General features: G+C 42.3%; 1 protein-coding gene across 1 annotated transcript in view; it reads right to left on the bottom strand.

The window, feature by feature from the left end:
* dazl (deleted in azoospermia-like) overlaps window positions 1–19,008 on the bottom strand; it is a 198,076-nt gene that overhangs the window by 112,145 nt on the left and 66,923 nt on the right. Inside the window, exons 4-5 of the mRNA XM_041183964.1 lie at window positions 8,835–8,926; window positions 2,569–2,623 (exon numbers count right to left, since the gene is read on the bottom strand). Of these exons, the coding sequence (XP_041039898.1) occupies window positions 2,569–2,623; window positions 8,835–8,926 (147 nt within the window). The remainder of the gene's footprint in view (window positions 1–2,568; window positions 2,624–8,834; window positions 8,927–19,008) is intronic.

The following is a 19,008-nucleotide window of genomic DNA, read 5'->3' as shown; positions in this document are numbered from 1 at the left end:
ACCCCATGCTCAATTTCAGATCTCCAGATCAGGTCTCCACACTTCCAACTCAATTCAAACTAATCCAAGGCCCAAGTGATAATTGAGTACTTTGATGGAAAAGATTCCTAAGGTTTTGGTGAAGGTGAACCAGCTGGCAACATATTTACCAAATTTGGCAAAGATCACAGAACCCTTAAGGCATCTTAAGACCAAGCATCGTGCTGGGACTCACTTCAAGAGCCAGCATTCAACTCACATCAAAGCAATGCTATTCTCCACAGACATTCTGGTCCACTATGACCCAGCCCTGCCCACCACCATAGTAGCAGATGTTTCATTAACAGTCCTGGGAGTGGTCCTGTTCCAGGAACTACTGGGTGGAAGTCGCCAACCTATCTCCGGGGCCCTTCAGGCATGGAGACAAGGTATGCTGCCACAGAAAAGAAAGGCCTCGCAGTCACGTGGTCCACAAGAAGTTTTCAGACTATATTATCAACCTCAAGGGTTACAATCTAAACAGATTACAAGCCACTCATCGCGTTATTGGACGAGAAGGAGTTAGCTAAGACGCCTCCCAGAATCCAGAGGTTTCGCCCGCACTTCATGAGGTTTGCCCACGAGACAGTACACGACCAAGGTAGAAACCAGACAATAGCAGAGACACTTTCAAGGGCCACATGAGCCTCCCAACAAATAAGGGTGTAAATCTCAGCGAGCAACTGGAAGCGTACTCCCAAATGACAAGGAGACACCTGACAGTGACCACAAGAAAACTCCAACAGATTCACCAGGAAGAAACACCCAATGAATGTGTCTGCATTTGCAGATACTACCAAGGAAGGCCTCTGCAGAGACCAAATGGAGGGTTCACGAAAACCTGGTTCAAACAAAAAGCTTTACGATTATAGATGACCTCCTGATCTATGATGAGCGGCTGCTCATCCCAGTTTCCCTGAGGCCAGAGATCCTTCAAAAAATAAAATAAAAACACGAGGGCCACCTGGGCATCAAGCGCACAGCACGTGCCCAATCTGCTGTCTAGTGGCCAGGCATTTCCAGGTGATTTATCCCCTCATCCCCACACAATTCCCTATCTGGCCATGGGAGAGGCTTGGCGTCAACCTGTTAGTCTTCAACAGCAAAACATTCCTTAGTGGTGAGCTACTTCCAGATGGGTTGAGGTGAGGCAACTATATACGGCTACCACAGTGGCAGTGATTAACACACTGAAAGAGATGTTCAGGAGCCATGGCATCCTGGATGAGAAAGCACCCAATAACAGTCCAAACTTTTCAAATGAGTACCTTGTGCGCTTCGCCACCACATCGGCTCCCCAATAGGCCCACAGTCAAATGGGGAGGCTGAAAGAGGGGTCTATCCAGTAAAATCATCAAAGATCAAGGACCTCCCCACAGCACTGCTCACATACAGGTCCACCCCTTTACAATGCGGTCTGTCCCCATCCGGACTCCTGATGAGCAGGAAACTCTGCACACAACTTCCAATCCTGCCCAAGAACTCATACAAGGGCTGGTAACCAAGGATCACCAGGACTTCCAAGAGAGCACTGTCTTACAGGCAGAAGAAGGCTGTCGACAACAGAAGGTATCACACCAGACACTTGCCACAATTACCGAAAGGTGACAAGACCTGGATTAAACACCTCGAGAGAGAAGATACCATCATTAGAAAGAATGAGGATTGGCACCTGATTGGCACCACAGAGGGCATATTAAGTAGAAACAGGAGGAGCCTCCTCATCCCTTGACCGCCCACCCCCATTATGCAATGGGGAGATAATGATGAGCGTACCCAGATGCCAGCACAACCTCCAAACCTCAGGAAGAACCAGTGACAGAGCCCACCACTCTCCCAACAGTAGTGTGAACGAGATGTGGAAGAGTTAAGCCCTCCAGACTGCCTGAACCTTTGAATTCAAGGACTTGAAGGGGGGAGATGGGGTAGTGTTAATGTAGTAATGACAATGAAAATGTATGATAGAAATAACAAAAGAGATGAGGTAAACTATAATCACAATAGATAAAAGCTTAGGGAAGTTATGATAAGGGTCTGGCAGATATAGGTTTAATGTGAGTCTGAGTACAGTACCACCCACAAAATGATGTAAGAGAGCACATGACCCAAACCAAGTCTAGAGTTGGACAGAGCCATGTACACCACCAAGCATGGAGACAGGTCCTAGCTTGTACCCTTTAATGTATATTTGTAAATAGTCCTGTCAGTAAAGACTTACAGTTAACCTGTGTGTGACTACGAAGACATCTTCCAATCTACCAAACTGTAACCAACACCGTGCAACATGTACCATATTGTGTGCCAAAAATAGACAATCTCAAAACTGAAACTGGAGAGCAGAAAAGGAAGTGAGCTCAAACGTTTTAAGCATCTTCAAATATTTTCAAACCTCATCTAAATGAGGATAGTACTGGAAAATTAATAATTAAACCAAAAAGTAAACATTGCAATGCCATCCATAATTTGCTGGGAAAAAAGGACTGTAGGGCTTTTTAACCATAGTTCAACATTAATATTCTGGTTATCTTTATAAAGACAAACTTCACTTACTTCAGAAATAATCTTCTGTATATCCACATCATTGTGAAATGAGACAAAGCCATATCTGAACATGAAAAAAATAAATTCATTCATAACAAATACAATTGGAAAAGAACCTGCATTGTTATGACATCATTCACAACTTCAGGGCATTCCAAAGGTATTACAGCCAATTAAGTACTTTGAAGTAAAAACAGGAAAACACTAGAAATACTCAGAAGGCCAGGCGACATCTGTGGAGAGAGAAAGAGTTAACATTTCAGGTCAATGACTGTTTGTCAGAACTGGAAAACACTCAAAAGATGTAACAGATCTTAAGCAAGCACAGTGACAGGGAAAAGGGGAGGGGAGAGGAGGAAAGAACAAAGATCTGCAAAAGGATGGTATACAGGAGAGATTAAATCGCAAAAGGGGTGCTAATGAAACATGTATAGAGACAAAGATGTGTCAAGAGGAGGCATATATAAGAATAGCAGAAACCTTACCAACAGCTGTGTGAAAAAAATAAGGAAAGCAGATACAACCTGAAATTGTTTAACTCAATGCTGAGTTGAGTCCAGAGACCGTAAAGTGCCTAACTGAAAGATGTGATGCTATTGATCTTCATTAGAAGAGGTAGGGCAGAGGGGTCAGAATACGAGTGGAGCAGAGAATCAGAATGACAAGTGACTGTAAGTTCGGGGCACATTTGCACACTGCATGGGGGTATTCCACAAGGCGGCCATTCAATCTACATTTGAATTCCTCAAATTGAGTGATGTATAAAACAAAGACTTGCATTTATAAAGTGCCTTTCATGCCAACCACCCAAAGCACTTCAAAGCCAATGAAGTACTTTTGAAGTATAGCCAATGATTTAATGTAGGAAACATAGCAGCCAACTTGCACAGCAAACTTCCACAATCTGATAATGATCAGATAACGTGTTTTGATGTTGTTTGAGGAATAAATATTCATCAGCACTCTCTCAATATTGCATTGGCACATCAGCTTTGATTCTTGAGCTGAAGCATCTGGAATGGGAATCAATCCCACAACCTTCTGACTCAGGAGGAGAATATGCTACCAACTGGGCCATGGCTAACACTATACAATATACAACTTGAAAGGTTACAAGTAAATTTCTTTCACCTGGAAAGTGTGTTTGGGGCCCTGGAAAGCAGAAGGTAAAGTGACAGATGCTGTATTTCCTGTGCTTTAATGGGAAGGTACTAAATGAAGGGGAGAACCAGGGTATCACAGAGGGTTCAGTCCTTTCAGAATGGTGAAAGAAAAGGGGAGGAGGGAATAGAAACAGAAAATGCTGGAAAATCTCGGATCTGGCAGCATCTGTGGAAAGAGAAACAGAGTTAACGTTTCGAGTCTGTATGACTTCTTCAGAGCCAATAGGAGGAGCGAGCTGCGTCAGTGATGGCATCATGCTGGAGATGGCAGAAAATCATCTGTTGAACGTGGAGGCTGGTGGTATAGTCTATCATGGTTCTGGGAGGGAGTGGAATGGTTGAGGGAAATGTTGAGAACGCAGTGGGCAGTATGTGGGTCCTGTCAGTCCCAGTGGAAGGGAATTCTCAGTTGGGAATAAAGAACCACACCTCGGAAGCACAATTATGCAAGGTGACATGACAGAAACCGGGAGAATGGAATAGTCATGCAAAGAAGTGTAGTCAAGGTAGCTGCAGGACTCAGCAAGCATAAAGCAGTCACTGATTGATTGTCTCCCATTTCTAGGGACAGTCTATGAGGTCAAGGAAGGGAACAGTCTGAGATAGACCATGAGGAAAATATGGAAATTGAAAGGAAAATCAATCCAGTTTTTTTAGTTCAGCGCAAGAGCAGAAAATAAAAAGGATACAATCAATGTACCACAGGAGAGATGAGAGGAAAGGATGTTCCACACATTCCAAGAAAAGCCAAACATAGAAAGGGACCATACAAGTTCCTAAAGCAGCACTTGATTTGGAAGTGTGTGGAGTTGAAGAATAAGTTGTTCAACACGAGAACAAATTCAGCCAACAGTGGAGGATAGTGCTAGATGGGGGACTGACAGGGGCCTCCATTCAAGGGAGAAGCGGAGAGCTCTCAAGACTGCCCTGGTGGGGCATGGAGGCGTAAAGGAATTGACTGTCCTTGGTGAAAAGGAGATAGTTTCTAGTTTGGGCATAACCTATTAAAATGGCAGAGGATGTTGGAAGTATCAGGAATGGAGGTGGGAAGAGACTGAACAAGGGGAGACAAAATAGTTGAGAAAGGAAGAAAACAATTTTGTTGCACAAAAACAAACTGATGTAATGGATGTACCAGGGCAGTCCTGCTCCTGGAACTTGGGAAGAAGAGGAGCCTGGTCTGGAGAACTTTTGAGGCTGGGGGCATAGTGAGGTCTCCAGAAGAGAGGAGGTCAATGACAGTTCTGGAAATGATGGCTTGATGTTCAGTGGTAGTAGGAAGAGATCTCAGAGTGGAATTGAAGTTCTACAAGGGAAGAGGTTGGTTTGGAAAACAATAGTGCCGCCCTTGTTGGCAGTTTAATAACATAGGGTTGGGCTTGAGAAAACCAAGTGCTGCAAGTTCAGAGGGAAATAGGATAGGGTTAGTGAGGGGAGCAGAGAAATGGAGCTGGCCATGTGATGCCAACAATTTTCAATTAAACAATCTAGAATGTAAGATGCCAGTGCAAGGGGTCCAGATGGAATGCAAATTCTGAAGACTGAAGGGAGAGTCCATTGTGCTGGGGACACACCACCAACCTCTGCATACAATAGATCATTGATGCCACCAAAAGGGGTGAGGATAGAGGAGAGAGTTCATGGTCTGGAGTTGTTGAACTCAATGTTAAGTCCGGAAAGCTGTAAAGTGCCTAATTGGAAGATGTGGTGCTGTTCCTCCAGTTTGCGTTGGCCTTCACTGGAACATTGCAGCAGGCCAAGCACGGACATGTGGGCATGAAAGCAGGACGGTGTGTTGAAATGGCAAGCAAAACACTGTCCTGTGACCATTCTGAGTGCCAGAGCCAAAGCTTGATTAAACTACCAGCTGGGAAAACACATCTCTGGGGAGACCACAATGTATGTTAAACTGGTAATCTTAGATCCAATAAGCACTAGGGATCATAAAGATGGTTGAACCCATCAGATTGGGATTTTTCAGAAAAATTGCTAACTGGAATGTTGGCGACACTCCCACATCCTTCCAGAAAGGAACTCAGATTTTGAAGTACTACAAACCAGTCTAGAAGCAGAAAAAACTTCCGCCAGATACTGTTTATCATCCCTTTAGAGTTCTAGCACACGTCTTATAATTATGCAACAGAGCTTTTGAACAGTATGTAACGGAGCTAAAAACTCAGTATATTTTTATGAAATAGAGATGTTAACGACCCCTGTGGCTGCAGAGATCAAATTCAAAAGAAATTCTACAATGGCCATCTATACGTCATAAACCACCGAAGCCTACCAGTCTGCTAAGGCAAAGGACTCTGAAAACGCCTTTGAAATTCTTAATGGTTAGAACATTAACAATCCCAAGAATTCAGACAAAGGAATACACCATCCTTTGTCAATGCCAAACTGGACAGGTGGCATGTGACATGACACCCTAGCTGGAGGAACCAGTTACACAGTCTTGCTATACTGCCAATCAATTTGCCATTTTTCATCTAGCAAACAGCAGCTCAGAAAAAGGACTTAGTCCAGGTTTGAATAACTGGACCTCATCTACACTTTCTATTGTAACTTCTGCACCAGTGTCTACAATCTAATCCATCTCTGCGTGCCTCTCTCATCGTGGAAACCATCTCTACTGGAAACGTGAAATATTCAATATCAGTTTTCAGCCTGTCAATCTCTGAAGGAATGCTTGGACTTTGACTCGGGACTCACATAAAACAATAATTCTTTATTCTGTGGTCTTTGCCCTGCAAATCTCTTTCCCTATCCTCCCTCTTATTGTACAAATGAAAAAAGGAGGCTACCTTGCAACCCTCCTCTTGTGCTATTAATAGAAATTGGATCACACCACAACCGAGGAGTTGAGAAATGCGCCACCGCTTATAAAGGGGGAAATCAAAATCAAAACACCTGTTTACGGGTAGGTGGAGGGGGGAGAAATCAGGGCTGTTTAAATTAAAACCCCTCCCGTCCGTACCAGTGGCATAGTTGCGGCACCTAGTCCCTCTAGGAGCGTTGAGGGGTCCAGAATTATGAATAAGTAAGCAGTAAGGGTCGGGTTGATGACAGCAGGACAGAGGTTATGCAGACTGTTGGGCAAGTTTAAGAGCAGATACTGTGAAGGCAGCAAAGGATGTTAGAGTACAACAACCTGCATTTATGTAACGGTGCCTTTAACATAGCAGTTATGCCTTGTGATGACAGTCATGTTCAAGGATTTTAGTAGCAGAGGGTTGAGGTAGCCACAGAAGCAGTCCGTGTTTAAGAGGTGGGAGTAACTGGTCCTTAGATTGAGTTTTAAACTGCAAATCCTAAAACAAAGAGGATACCAAGACTGAAGCCGAAACAGGGAAACGTAGCTAGTAGAGGTTGGGCGAAGGTGATGGCTTTGTAAAGTTGCAGGAATTTTGTGACTCATCTAGTAATTTGACAGGAAGGAAGGGTTACAAGAGGCAATGGAGCTGGCTACAATCTGCAAACGTCAAAAGCGACTAGTACTTGCAGCGATGCTGCCAACACACAAGGTTAAAGCGAAAGGGGCAAGGATAGATCCTTGGGGAATCTGGAAGGTGGCGTGAAGTAGGGAAGAAAAACATTCGCTAGATATATGCTGAGAACATGCTTAGGCAGGATTGGAATCATACCAGAGCAAATGTACAAAGATGTATGTGGAGAAGTGCTAGAAAAGGATAGGATGGGCAGCAATAACAAATACCTTTGGAAAAGCTGAGAAGGCATAATGTAATCCAACTTTAATTGATTCAATTCTTTGTTCACATGTACCCCAAAGTTGGGAATAAGGCCCTGGCTGAGCACCAGCAAGCCATCTATGCCCTACAGTCAGAAAAACCTGATACCTGGTAACAGTATTGTGGCCTCTTAGTGCTATTGGGAATCGGAAATGCCCCCAGTTATTAATGTTTCACATCACTTGTTTGACACCTCAACATACTCACTTATTTGAGAGATATCACCAGTAATAGCTTGAAATGATATGTTGGCATGGAAACTCAAAGCAGTTGTCATTTTCATAGCCAATGGCAGAGCTGTCCTTCCAATTGTTGCTGAAGGTACAGGTCAAAGAGATGACATAGCCTCGGTCACTGTTCCATTTGAGAAACATGGGTAATGACCTCTGGCATACCCCAAATAGCTGTAACTAAGTCTACAGACCCTGCACCTGATGGAACGACCAGATGTACTTGTACCTGTCTTAATTCCTCCTCAGAAACATCTCTTCCTCCTCCATGAGTGCAAGAGAAATTCTCATCCTTAGATATTTAGTTGCTGTAAACTAAAAGTGCAGCTAGCAGGAAAACAAATTTAAAAACATTAAAAAAAGCCACAAGTGGGAAATAGTGCCACAGTGGGAAAGCAAAAGGGAATCGAGAAAACAAATACTTAAACCTCAAAAATCTAAAGGGAACAATTCAACACACGAGCCATGATGCTCCTTCCTTCCAGCAATCATTTCATAAGAACATAAACAAAAGGGAGTAGACCATACGGCCCATCAAGCCAACTTCACCATTCAACAAGGTCATGCTGATATTCAGCTTCAACTCCATTTTCCCACCCACCCTTTATATTACCATGAATCAAAACCCCTTCTTCCTATACTACTGAGCTACACATTTAATTTTCTAATCTCTGATCCTATGCCTACATTTGTCATTGATTCCTACACGGATCACAACAAATGAAATCACCCCCCTCCCACACCAGTCCAAGTTGATCTCCAGCCTTAACCCTAGCACCCAGTAGGCAACTTATCCTTCAGAGCTCCAGATCATGGCTGTAGATATGGATGTACAATGCATTTAGTGCATTCTCCACCAAAAGCATGAGAAATTAACAAATTAAAATACATTTCTGTATGAAGCTTTAATGAAAAGCTAGCGGACTCTAAATAGAACAAGCCTATCCCTATTTATTTTATTTACTTAAATGTCAGATTGAACCATTCCATTGTTCAAATAATACATTTTATTAAAAGTCCAAAACCTAGCAAATGCCTACTTTTGCCTAAATTAATTACAGAATTATATTTCAAAGCAAAGACAGCAAAACTTTTGTGCAAGAGTCCACTTCATTAGATAAAAAACTTCTTACCCTCTGGAAACACCACCTCCATCACTGATTATTTTAACTTGCTTCACAGCACCATACCTTGTAAAGAAGCCTCGCATTTCATCTTCACCCATCTAGAACAGAAAAAGTTCAGTAATATTTTTGACTTGAAGACTCTTCCAATTCTTGTTAAAAATGCAGTAACATAAATGTCTGTGCTCCCCCCAAAAGAAGTTAAAATAATCTCAATATTTACTTCTGATCTGCAACATTTGCAAGACCAAAAATGAATTTCTCAGTGTATTACAGTTAGTCCCTTTTGTACATTTTCCTCATCATTTCCCTTTATTTCAAAGTCACCACATCATTCAACCAAGCAGTCAGGCAGAGAATCTATTCACAAAAGCTCTTAAAATATTATAATTGTTAATACTACATTGACCAATGTTCCTTAGATTTTCCCTCCTTTGTGTTTCAGAATACTATACTTCAGCATAGCATGATTTCTTCTCTCCCTCCCCTCCTTCAAAGGAGGATTTGCAACTTGTTTTTTTGTTTAACAGAAATTCTATCAATCCTGTGGTTCCACTTTTATAATGATAACTTATTAAATGGTCTGAATTTGAGTTGTAGTGAAACATTTACATTACGTTAGGAAATTGTATGCTAGTCTTAGGCAAGCAAATCTATGGAATGGAGGGAAAGCTTGACTTTTATTCAAACAGGCAAATTCCTCTATCCCATTTGAAAAAACCATTTCCAGAGATACTGCCTTGCAGCTCTTCAAGCCAGAGGTGATTCAAGTATCCTGACTGAGCTTCGCACTGGGCTGAATCTTCAGTTCTTCACCAGAAAAGCACCAATAGGGATAGTCAATCCGAGAAAGAGCACCTTAAACTTTGTGGCGTTATTTTCAGTGGAGATGGAAACAGGGAGATGGGTAGATAGACCAAAAAAAATTCCAAACTGGAACAAAGATCCTACAAAGTAATTAATTCACGTTTCCTTAAGAGGTCTTTGAGTTTTAGAGCAAAATTTGGATCAAGAGTAGACTGATGAGGCAGTAATTGGCTGGATTGATCCTGCTTTTCATGTAGAGGATATACCTGGGCAATTTTCCACATAGCCAAGTTGATGTCAGTGTTGTAGCTGTACTGGAGCAGCTTGGCTAGGCGCGAGGCAAGTTCTGGAACACAAGTCTTCAGTATTACTGCCAGAATATCAGGGTCCATAGCCTTTGCAGTACCCAGTGCCTTCAGCCGTTTCTTCATATCACGTGGAGTGAATCGAACTGGCTGATGACTGACGTCTGTGATGCTGGGGACCTCCGGAGGAGGCCAGGATGGATCATCCACTTGGCACTTCTGGCTGAAGACTGTAGCAAATGCTTCAGTCTTATCTTTTGCACTGATGTGCTAGGCTCCTCCATTATTGATGATGGGAATAATTGTGGAGCCTCCTCCTCCAGTGAGTTGTTTAACTGTCCACCACCATTCACGACTGAAAATAGGACTAGAGCTTAGATCTGATCCGTTGGTTGTGGGATCGCTTAGCCCTGTCTATCACTTACTGCTTATGCTTTTTGGCACAAAAGTAGTCCTGTGTCATAGCTTCACCAGGTTGATACCTCTTTATGAGGTATGCCTGTTACTGCTCCTGGCATGCTCTCCTGCACTCTTCATTGACCCAGGGTTGATCTCCTGGCTTAAGTGGGGGATATGATGGGCCATGAGGTTACAGATTGCGTTCGAGTACAATTCTACTGCTGCTGATGGCCCACAGAGCCTCATGGATGCCCAGTCTTGAGTTACTAGATCTGTTCAAAATCTCTCCCATTTAGCAGTGGTAGTGCCACACAACACAATGGAGGGTATCCTCAATGTGAAGGCAGGGCTTTGTCTCTGTGCGGTGGTCACTCCTACCACTACTGGACAGATGCAACTGCGGCAGGCAGGTTGGTGCGGATGAGGTCAAGTATGTTTTTCCCTCACCATCTGCTGCAGACCCAGTCCAGCAGCTATGTCATTTAGGACTCTGCCAACAATGGTGCTACCGAGCCAGTCTTGGTGATAGATATTGAAATACCCCACCCAGAGTACATTCTGCGCCCTGGCCACCTCAGTGCTTCTTCCAAGTGATGTTCAACATGGAGGAGTACTGATTCATCAGCTGAGGGAGGGCAGTACGTGGTAATCAGCAGGAGGGTTCCTTGCCCATGTTTGACCTGATGCCATGAGACTTCATGGGGTCCGGAGTCTATGTTGAGGAGTCCCACAGTTTGCCACTGTGCCACCAGCTCTGCTGGGCCTGTCCTGCTGGTAGGACAGGAAATACCCAGGGATAGGGATGATGCTGCCTGGACATTATCTGTAAGCAAACTATGTCAGGCTGTTGCTTGAGTAGTCTGAGACAGCTCTCCCAGATTTTAGTAAAGAGGACTTTGCAGAGTCAACAAGGTCGAGATTGTCACTTTTCACTGTTTCCAGTGCCTAGGTCGAATCCGAGTGGTCCATCTCGTTTCATTCCTCTTTTGCAGCTGTTTGTTACAATTGAGTGGCTTGCTAGGCCACATTACTGTGGGTCTGGAGTCACCTGGCCAGACCAGGTAAACGACAGATTTCCTTCCCTAAAAAGGACATTAGTGAACCATCTGGGTTTTTACAACAATCGACAATGGCTCCACAGTCATCGTTAGACTTTTTAAATTCCAGTTTCGTGGCAGGATTTGAACCTGGGTCCCTAGAGCATTACCCTAGGTTTCTGGATTACTAGTCCAGTGACAATACCACTATACCATCCTCCCCCTTATGTCTTTCCAACCAGAAAAAGACCCATTAATCCTGACTCTGTCTTCTGTGTGTTAACCTATCCTCAATCCATGTTAATACATTATCCCCAATATAGCGGACTCCTATCTTGTGTAATAGCTTTTTATGTGGCACCTTATCGAATATCTTCTGGAAATCTGAATACAGTACATCTACTGGTTCCCCTTTATCAGCTCTGCTTGTTATATCCTCAAAGAACTCCAGCAAATTTGTCAAACATGATTTCCCTTTCACAAAACCATGTTGACTCTGATTGCATTAAGCTTTTCTCAATGTCCTGCTATTCTTCCTTAATAATGGATTCTAGCATTTTCCCAACAACAGATGTTAGGCTGGCCTATAGTTTCCTGCTTTTTGTCTCCCTCCCCTCTTGGAACAGCGGTTTTCCAATCTACTGGGGCCCTCTTGGAATCCAGTGATTTCTTGAATACTTCAACCAATGCCTCCACTATCTCCGCAGCCACTTCCTTTAAAACCCTTGGATGCTGGCAATCAGGTCCTGGCCTTAAGTTCCATTAGCTTGTCAAATGCTTTGTCCCTTGTGATAGAGACTGTTACAAGATCTTTCCTCGGATTAGCTCTTTGCTTATCGGATATCTTTGGGATGTTTATAGTGCCCTCCACCATGAAGACCGATGTAAACCATTGGTTTAAATTATCTGCCATTTCCCTGTTCCCCGTTATTAATTCTCCAAGTTGCATCCTCCCAGGTTCTCACGCTCACTTTAGCTACTCTTTATATACGCACAGAAGCTCGTGATGTTTGTTTTAATATTTCTTGCCAATTTACTTTCATCATCAATTTTCTCCCTCTTTCTCCAACTGTTGCTGGTTCCTAAAAAAATCCCAATCCTCTGGCCTATTACTAGTTTTCACCACTTTGTACACCTTAGTTTTTGATTGGATACTCTCCTTGACTACCTTTATTAACCATGGGTGGTTCATCCTTCTCATCGAGTCCTGCTTTTTGACCGGGATAAATTTTTGCTGAGCGTTATGAAATATCTGCTTAAATGTCTGCCACGGCTCATCCACTGACCTTCCCCCAAATCTGTTTTCCCAGCCCTCTTCAGACAACTCTTTCTTCATAACTCTCACTGCCCTTATTTAAGTTGAGGACATTGGTTTGAGACCAGAGTTGCTCACCCTCAAACTGAATTTGAAATTCTACCATGTTGTGATTGCTACCCCCTAGGAGGATCCTTAGCTACAATATCGCTTATTAATCCTACCTCATTACACATTACACATTACTAGATCTAAAATAGCCTGTTCCTAGGTAGATTGTGCAACGTATTGCTCTAAGAAACAATCCCTGATGCACTCTACAAATCAGTCTTCCATGTCACCCCTGCCATTCGATTTGTCCAGTCAATATGCAGGTTAAAATCAACCATGACAACTGTAGCACCCTTCTTACACACCTCCATTATTTCCCAATTTATACTTTGTCCCAGTGAGGCAACTCTTTGGGGGCCTATTGGCGACTCACACCTGTGACTTCTTCCCCTTGCTATTCTTTACTGCACGTCACAATCTATTGCACTTATATCACTACTCATCACTGCATTGATAGCTTAGTTTCTTAAAAAAAGCTACTCCGCCTCCTTTTCCTTTTTGCCTATTTTTCAGGAATGTCAAGTGCCCTTGAATCTTGCATTCCCTGTCTTGGTCACTCTGCAACCATGTCTCTGTAACAGCTATCAAGTCATATTAATTTACTTCTGTTCGTGCCATTAACTCATCTTTTTTATTACAAATGCTGCGTGCATTCAGATAAGAGCCTTAAGCTTTGACTTTTTACCATTATTACTCATTCTGAATCAAATTTTTGCTGCACTCTTCCGCTTATATATTCTGCCCCTTCCTGTCACACTTGGATTATCGTTCACCTCTTCACTACCCTGCACCTCTGCTCTCATTTCCTTTTGATTTTTTAAACTTCCTTTCAATTGAACCTGCCCCACTTCACTAATTAGTTTAAAGTCCTATCTATAACCCTAGTATACAATTTGCCAGGACACTAGTCCCAGCATGATTAAAATGAAGCTAGTCCCAATGGAACAGCTCTCTTCTTCCCCAGTACCCCGTGAATCAGAATCCATTTCTCCCACACAAATCATAGAACCACGCATTTACCTCTAAGCTTATTTATCCTACATGGCCCAGGTAGTAATCCGGAGATTGTCGCCTTTGTGATTCTACTTTTTAAATTTAAACCCAAGCTGCTCATAGTCCCTCAGCAGAACCTCTTTCCCAGTCCTACCTATGTCATTGGTACCTACATGGACCACGACAACTGGATCCTTTCCGTCCCGCTCCAAGTTCCTCTCCAGCCCAGAAGGGACGCCCTTAACCTTGGCACCAGGTAGGCAATACAGCCTTCAGGACAGTCTTTACTGCAGAGAACAGTATCTATTCCACTAACTATGCTACCCCTATTACTACTTTTCTCTTTTCGCCCCTCACTTGAATGGCACTCTACCACAGTGTTGTAGTAGTCAGTTCACTCATCCTCCCTGCAGTCTGTGCCCTTGCCCACATTGAGAACAAGAGCTTTCTACCGATTGGACAAGGACACTGGCTGAGGCTCCTCCAAAGCTAAATTTTGGATCCCTATTACTGCCTCACTCGCAGTCAGTCTCCTGTCCCTGAGCACTGGCCAAATTTGATGTAATTAATCTAAGGGGCGCGACTGTCTCCTGAAACAGTGTCCAGATAACTCCCCCCTTCCTTGAAGTATTAGTGTCTGCAGCTCGGACTCCAGCGACGGCATAGTGGTATTGTTGCTGGGCTCGTAGTCCAGAGACCCAGGTTCGGATTCTACCACTGCAGATGGTGGAATTTTAATTCAATAAATATCTGGAATTAAAAGGCTAATGATGACCATGAAACCACTGTCGCTAAAACCCATCTGATTCACTAATATTCTTTAGGGAAGGAAATCTGCTGTCCTTATCTAGTCTGGCCTTTATGTGACTCCAGACCCACAGCAATGTGGTTGACTCTTAAAAGACCTCTGAACAAGGGCAATTAGAGATAGGTAATAAATGCTGGCATAGCCAGCAATGTCCACATCCCATGAGTGAATTAAAAAAACTGAATTAAGTTCCACAAACAGCCAACACTTGCTGCAGATGTGGTCACCATGGATCGCACTGGCGTCTAGCACTCCCCACATACTTTAGCTGCAACACATCTGCACAGCCATCCCTATTCTATTTAATTAATTTGGATGTTAAATATTTTAAGTGAATTTCTTAACTGTATTCCAGCTGTAATAATATCTCCCAATTTAAATCACTTGACCAATCAAAAAAGACACAAGAGATACCCACCAATCACCTACCTGTTTTCCTTTGACATCACACTTCGGATCTAACAGGTCCTCTTCTCACACTCTCCTCTTGGTGCTGCTGACTGCCTGTCCCAGGGTTGTCGTCCTCTCACTCTCCTCCACACTCAGGAGGCAGCAGGTTTTTTTTGTGTTAAAAATGGTTTGTTCACAGCTGATCTAACAAACCTAGTCAAATCCACATATCCAGAATATAAAAACATTTTCTAAATGTGATCTAACCAAGATTCGATTCAGGTTTAGCATAACCCCTCTCGTGTTGATTCTATTCCTCCAGAAATAAAGCCTAGTGCTTGGTTTGCTTTTTTTTTTAAAACAATGGCCTTGCTAACATGGGACACAACTTTTAGTGACTGGTGTATTTGTACTCAGATCCCTTTGTTCCTCCGATACTTGCACCTCCCAAGTAATGTGATCTCCTGGTTCTTCCTACCAAAAAGGTACTGCATCATATTCAGTGTTGAACTTCATTTGCTAATTATTTGTCCATTCTGCAAGTTTATTAATGATCTCCTATAATTTGTTGCAGTCGTCCTCACTTAACTATCCCCACCATAGGCCCACCAATTTGGTGTCATCTTCAAATCTGAAATCAAGAACACCATTGTTAAAGTCTAAATCATAAATGTAAATTGTGGACAGCAGTAGGCCCAGCACTGATCTTTGTGGAACACCATTTCACATCTTCTACCACTCTGAATAAAGATCCTTTATCTCCATTCTCCACTTTGTCTTGAAGCCAGCTAGCAATCTATTCTGTCACTTATCCTCTGACACCACATTCTCTGGCCTTATTGATCAGTCTATTATGGGGCACCTTATCAAAGGCCTGTTGAAAATCCAGATAAACTACATCTACTATGATATGGCAATGGCAACTGCCTGGCTGACCAATTCCAATGGGAAACTTGGCCAAGCTATCACAACAATTTGCAATTTGTATTTTTATTAAGAGAAGGAATGTACATTGAAGTCAGAAGTAAAGAATGCACTACCACTTTTGGAGATTAAATATCAAATGAAAACATTTATTCACAAAAGAAAACTTAAACACAAGATTAGTTACACAGTTAAATTTAGTCTTATAACATTTCCCCAAAAGGTTTCTACTTACCTAAACTCCCAAATAAACACCATTTTCCAGGCCACAGCCCAAATAGATTCTTAAATCAATAAAATATCCAGTAATATTACTGCAAAGCAACCACTATTGCTATTAGGGAGGTAATTCTCAGGGCTTCCCTCTCCTTCGACTATGGAAATCTAAGACTAAAACAAAAAAACTTTGCTTTCTGGTACAAGCAAGCACTTCCAAGGTGACTTAAAGCTGATACTTCACAGTACCCTCTTCAAGATCTCACATGGCCACTCTTCATACAGCTTTCAATCTTTCCTTAAATATATTTTCTCCCCTTTTTATTCTTTAAATCCATTGTTTTAAACTTTCTTTGAAACTCAAACTCTTCCAAATATAAGATCTTTCATGTTTCCATCTTATCTTTGCTTTTGGGTCAATAAAACATGATATCCCCACTTCTCGTTTACCTATGAACTCCTGCAAGATGCAACCATTTTCCTTATCACCTTCTAATTCCCCTTTGAAATTCAAACCTCTCAACTTATCTATAAATGCAAATGTTAGCTCATCCATTTCCATTTCAAAATGCCTGTTTTTACACCCAATCCCTTTGATGATTTAAACCTTGCAGTCTGACTGTCTTCAGTTTAAATTAGTCTCACACAGACAACACACAGCCCCTGTAAGCCTGCTTCAGTATACCACAGTAACGTTAAGGGAAAAAAGTTAAATTTACATTACATATTGCATTACACTGTCTACACTCTGCTACTTTCTCAAAAAAATCCAAGCTTAGTCAAGCAAGATTTTCCCTTTTGAAATCCATGCTGATTATTCATTATATTTCAGTTCTAGATGTTCTTCAAGATTTAACTCTATTCAGGCTAATTCTGCATCCTAGGCTATGATCCTTTTTCCCGACACTTTTATCTCATCCCTTATTTTCAGGGCTACCCCATTTCCTTTTCTATTTTGTCTATCTTTTCTAAGAGTCACATACACTGGAATATGTTGTTCCTAATCCTGATCACCTTAAAGCCACTTTGGATATGTCAACTAGATCACCCCAACTTTTGTTTCTATTTATGCCATTAAGTTGTCCATCTTTTGCAAATGCTTTGTGCATTTGAGTATAATGCCTTTACTTTTAATATTTTACTGCTTTTCCTTGACCTTATTCGCAAATACTCTATTAGTTATTAAATTCCATCCCTTCCTGACAATCTGCTCAATTTTACTTAAATTCCTACTCTGCTCTGAAACCTTGACTTTTCTTTTCAGATACTTATAATCACACTCATGAACCCTCCATCTCCCAGTATTAGTTTAAAGCAATTTCACCAGTTATTCTATTTACCAGGACGGAGGCCCCAGCCCTGTAAGCGGAATCCAACCCAACAAATAAATTCCCCGTCTCCCCAGTACTGGTGCAAGTGCTACAGGAATTGAAAACCCTACCCACCACCACCCCAAACTCTCATCACTATTTCAGTCATGCATTTAAACATTTAATCTGTTTTTCCTTGTGCAAATTTGCACTTTATTCATGTAGTAAAAAGGAGTATTATCTTTGAGATTCTGCTTTTTCATTTGGAACCTAGTTTCGCAAAGTCATTTCCTATCTGGGCCACAATTTGATCCACCCGTTCCCCTCCTCTATTTTTCGACAGCTGCAAGGAGAGCTCCTTGGCCTAACACTGGAGAAGCAACACAGCTTTCAGAACACCTAAATCATGGCCACAGAGAACAGCATATTCCCTGACTATACTACCCTGATCACATTCCTCTACTCTTCCCACTTGTGTGACCTCCTGTACTGTGGCGGCATGGTCCATTTGCCTGTCTTCTCTACAGCTTTTGTTTTCACCCATACCGCCTGGTGAACTATGATAAAAGTTGAGGCTCTTCCACCACTGCAACTGTGGTCCCCCTACCTGCCTGAATCACAGTAACATCTCTCCCTGACCACTAACCAAACCTAAAGCATAGCCTAATGAAAAAAGACTGCCTCCTGATCAAGATGTCCAGATAACCCATCCCCCTGCCTCCCTGATACATCATAATGGCTGCAACTCCAAATCCAGCTCAACAACTGAGCTGATCTTTTGAATTATGAATACTTACTACAAATATGGGATCACTCTGCTTTCCACATGCTCCCACCTGTGGATGCAACACACTTCCTGCATTCCAGCACTATCTAAATTAGACATGCAAATAAGGTTAATCGATTTACTTGTATTTTTAACATTAACCTTGTTTAAAAATACTTACATGTTCAAACTTAAACACAGCAGTGTTAAAAGACAAAAAGGAACACCTTTCTGCTTTGAATTCTCACCTTCCCGCTCTTTAGGATACACTTTGCATCTTGGTAATCGAATCCTTGAAATTGTTTCCCAGCAGTAAAAATATAGTTCTGAACCACTGAAAAAACATTCATGTTTAACAGGAATGTATTGATGGTACAAGGAAGTCCCAGAAAATCTCCCTCACCAACTAAATTTGGTTGTATATACTATAACAAGCCCTGCAACAATAAATGCACAACTTGAAATATCTAGTGATCAAAAATAAATTTTCAATTTAACATTACTATGAGAAAACCAAGTCAGTAATTCAGTTAAATTCAGACCAAAATTCAAACAATAGGCAGAATCTGCTGGAGGTGACAGGGGTCTCGGCCACTGGCTGGATAGCTGGCAAAAACTTGGTATTGCCTCATTTTGGGAGGGTCAGCTGCATTTGTGTCATTGAGGCACTTGACTGGTCACCAGTGGGCCTTTCCACAGGATCAAGAACCCAGAGGTAGAAGCCCCACCCACTGGTTGCCAACTTCCATGCTCAGCAGCACTACCAGGGAGGCAGTGACTGCCGACGGTATGACATCCACCTCCAGCCTCAGATTACAACAGGAACCCAGGCCAAAAAGATGAGTAATAGTGTTGCAGAGGG

This window comes from Carcharodon carcharias, chromosome 3 (assembly GCF_017639515.1).
Source record: "Carcharodon carcharias isolate sCarCar2 chromosome 3, sCarCar2.pri, whole genome shotgun sequence".
Lineage (NCBI taxonomy): Eukaryota > Metazoa > Chordata > Chondrichthyes > Lamniformes > Lamnidae > Carcharodon > Carcharodon carcharias.
The sequence above is the reverse complement of the archived record's forward strand: the minus strand, read 5'-3'. Positions and strand labels throughout refer to the sequence as shown.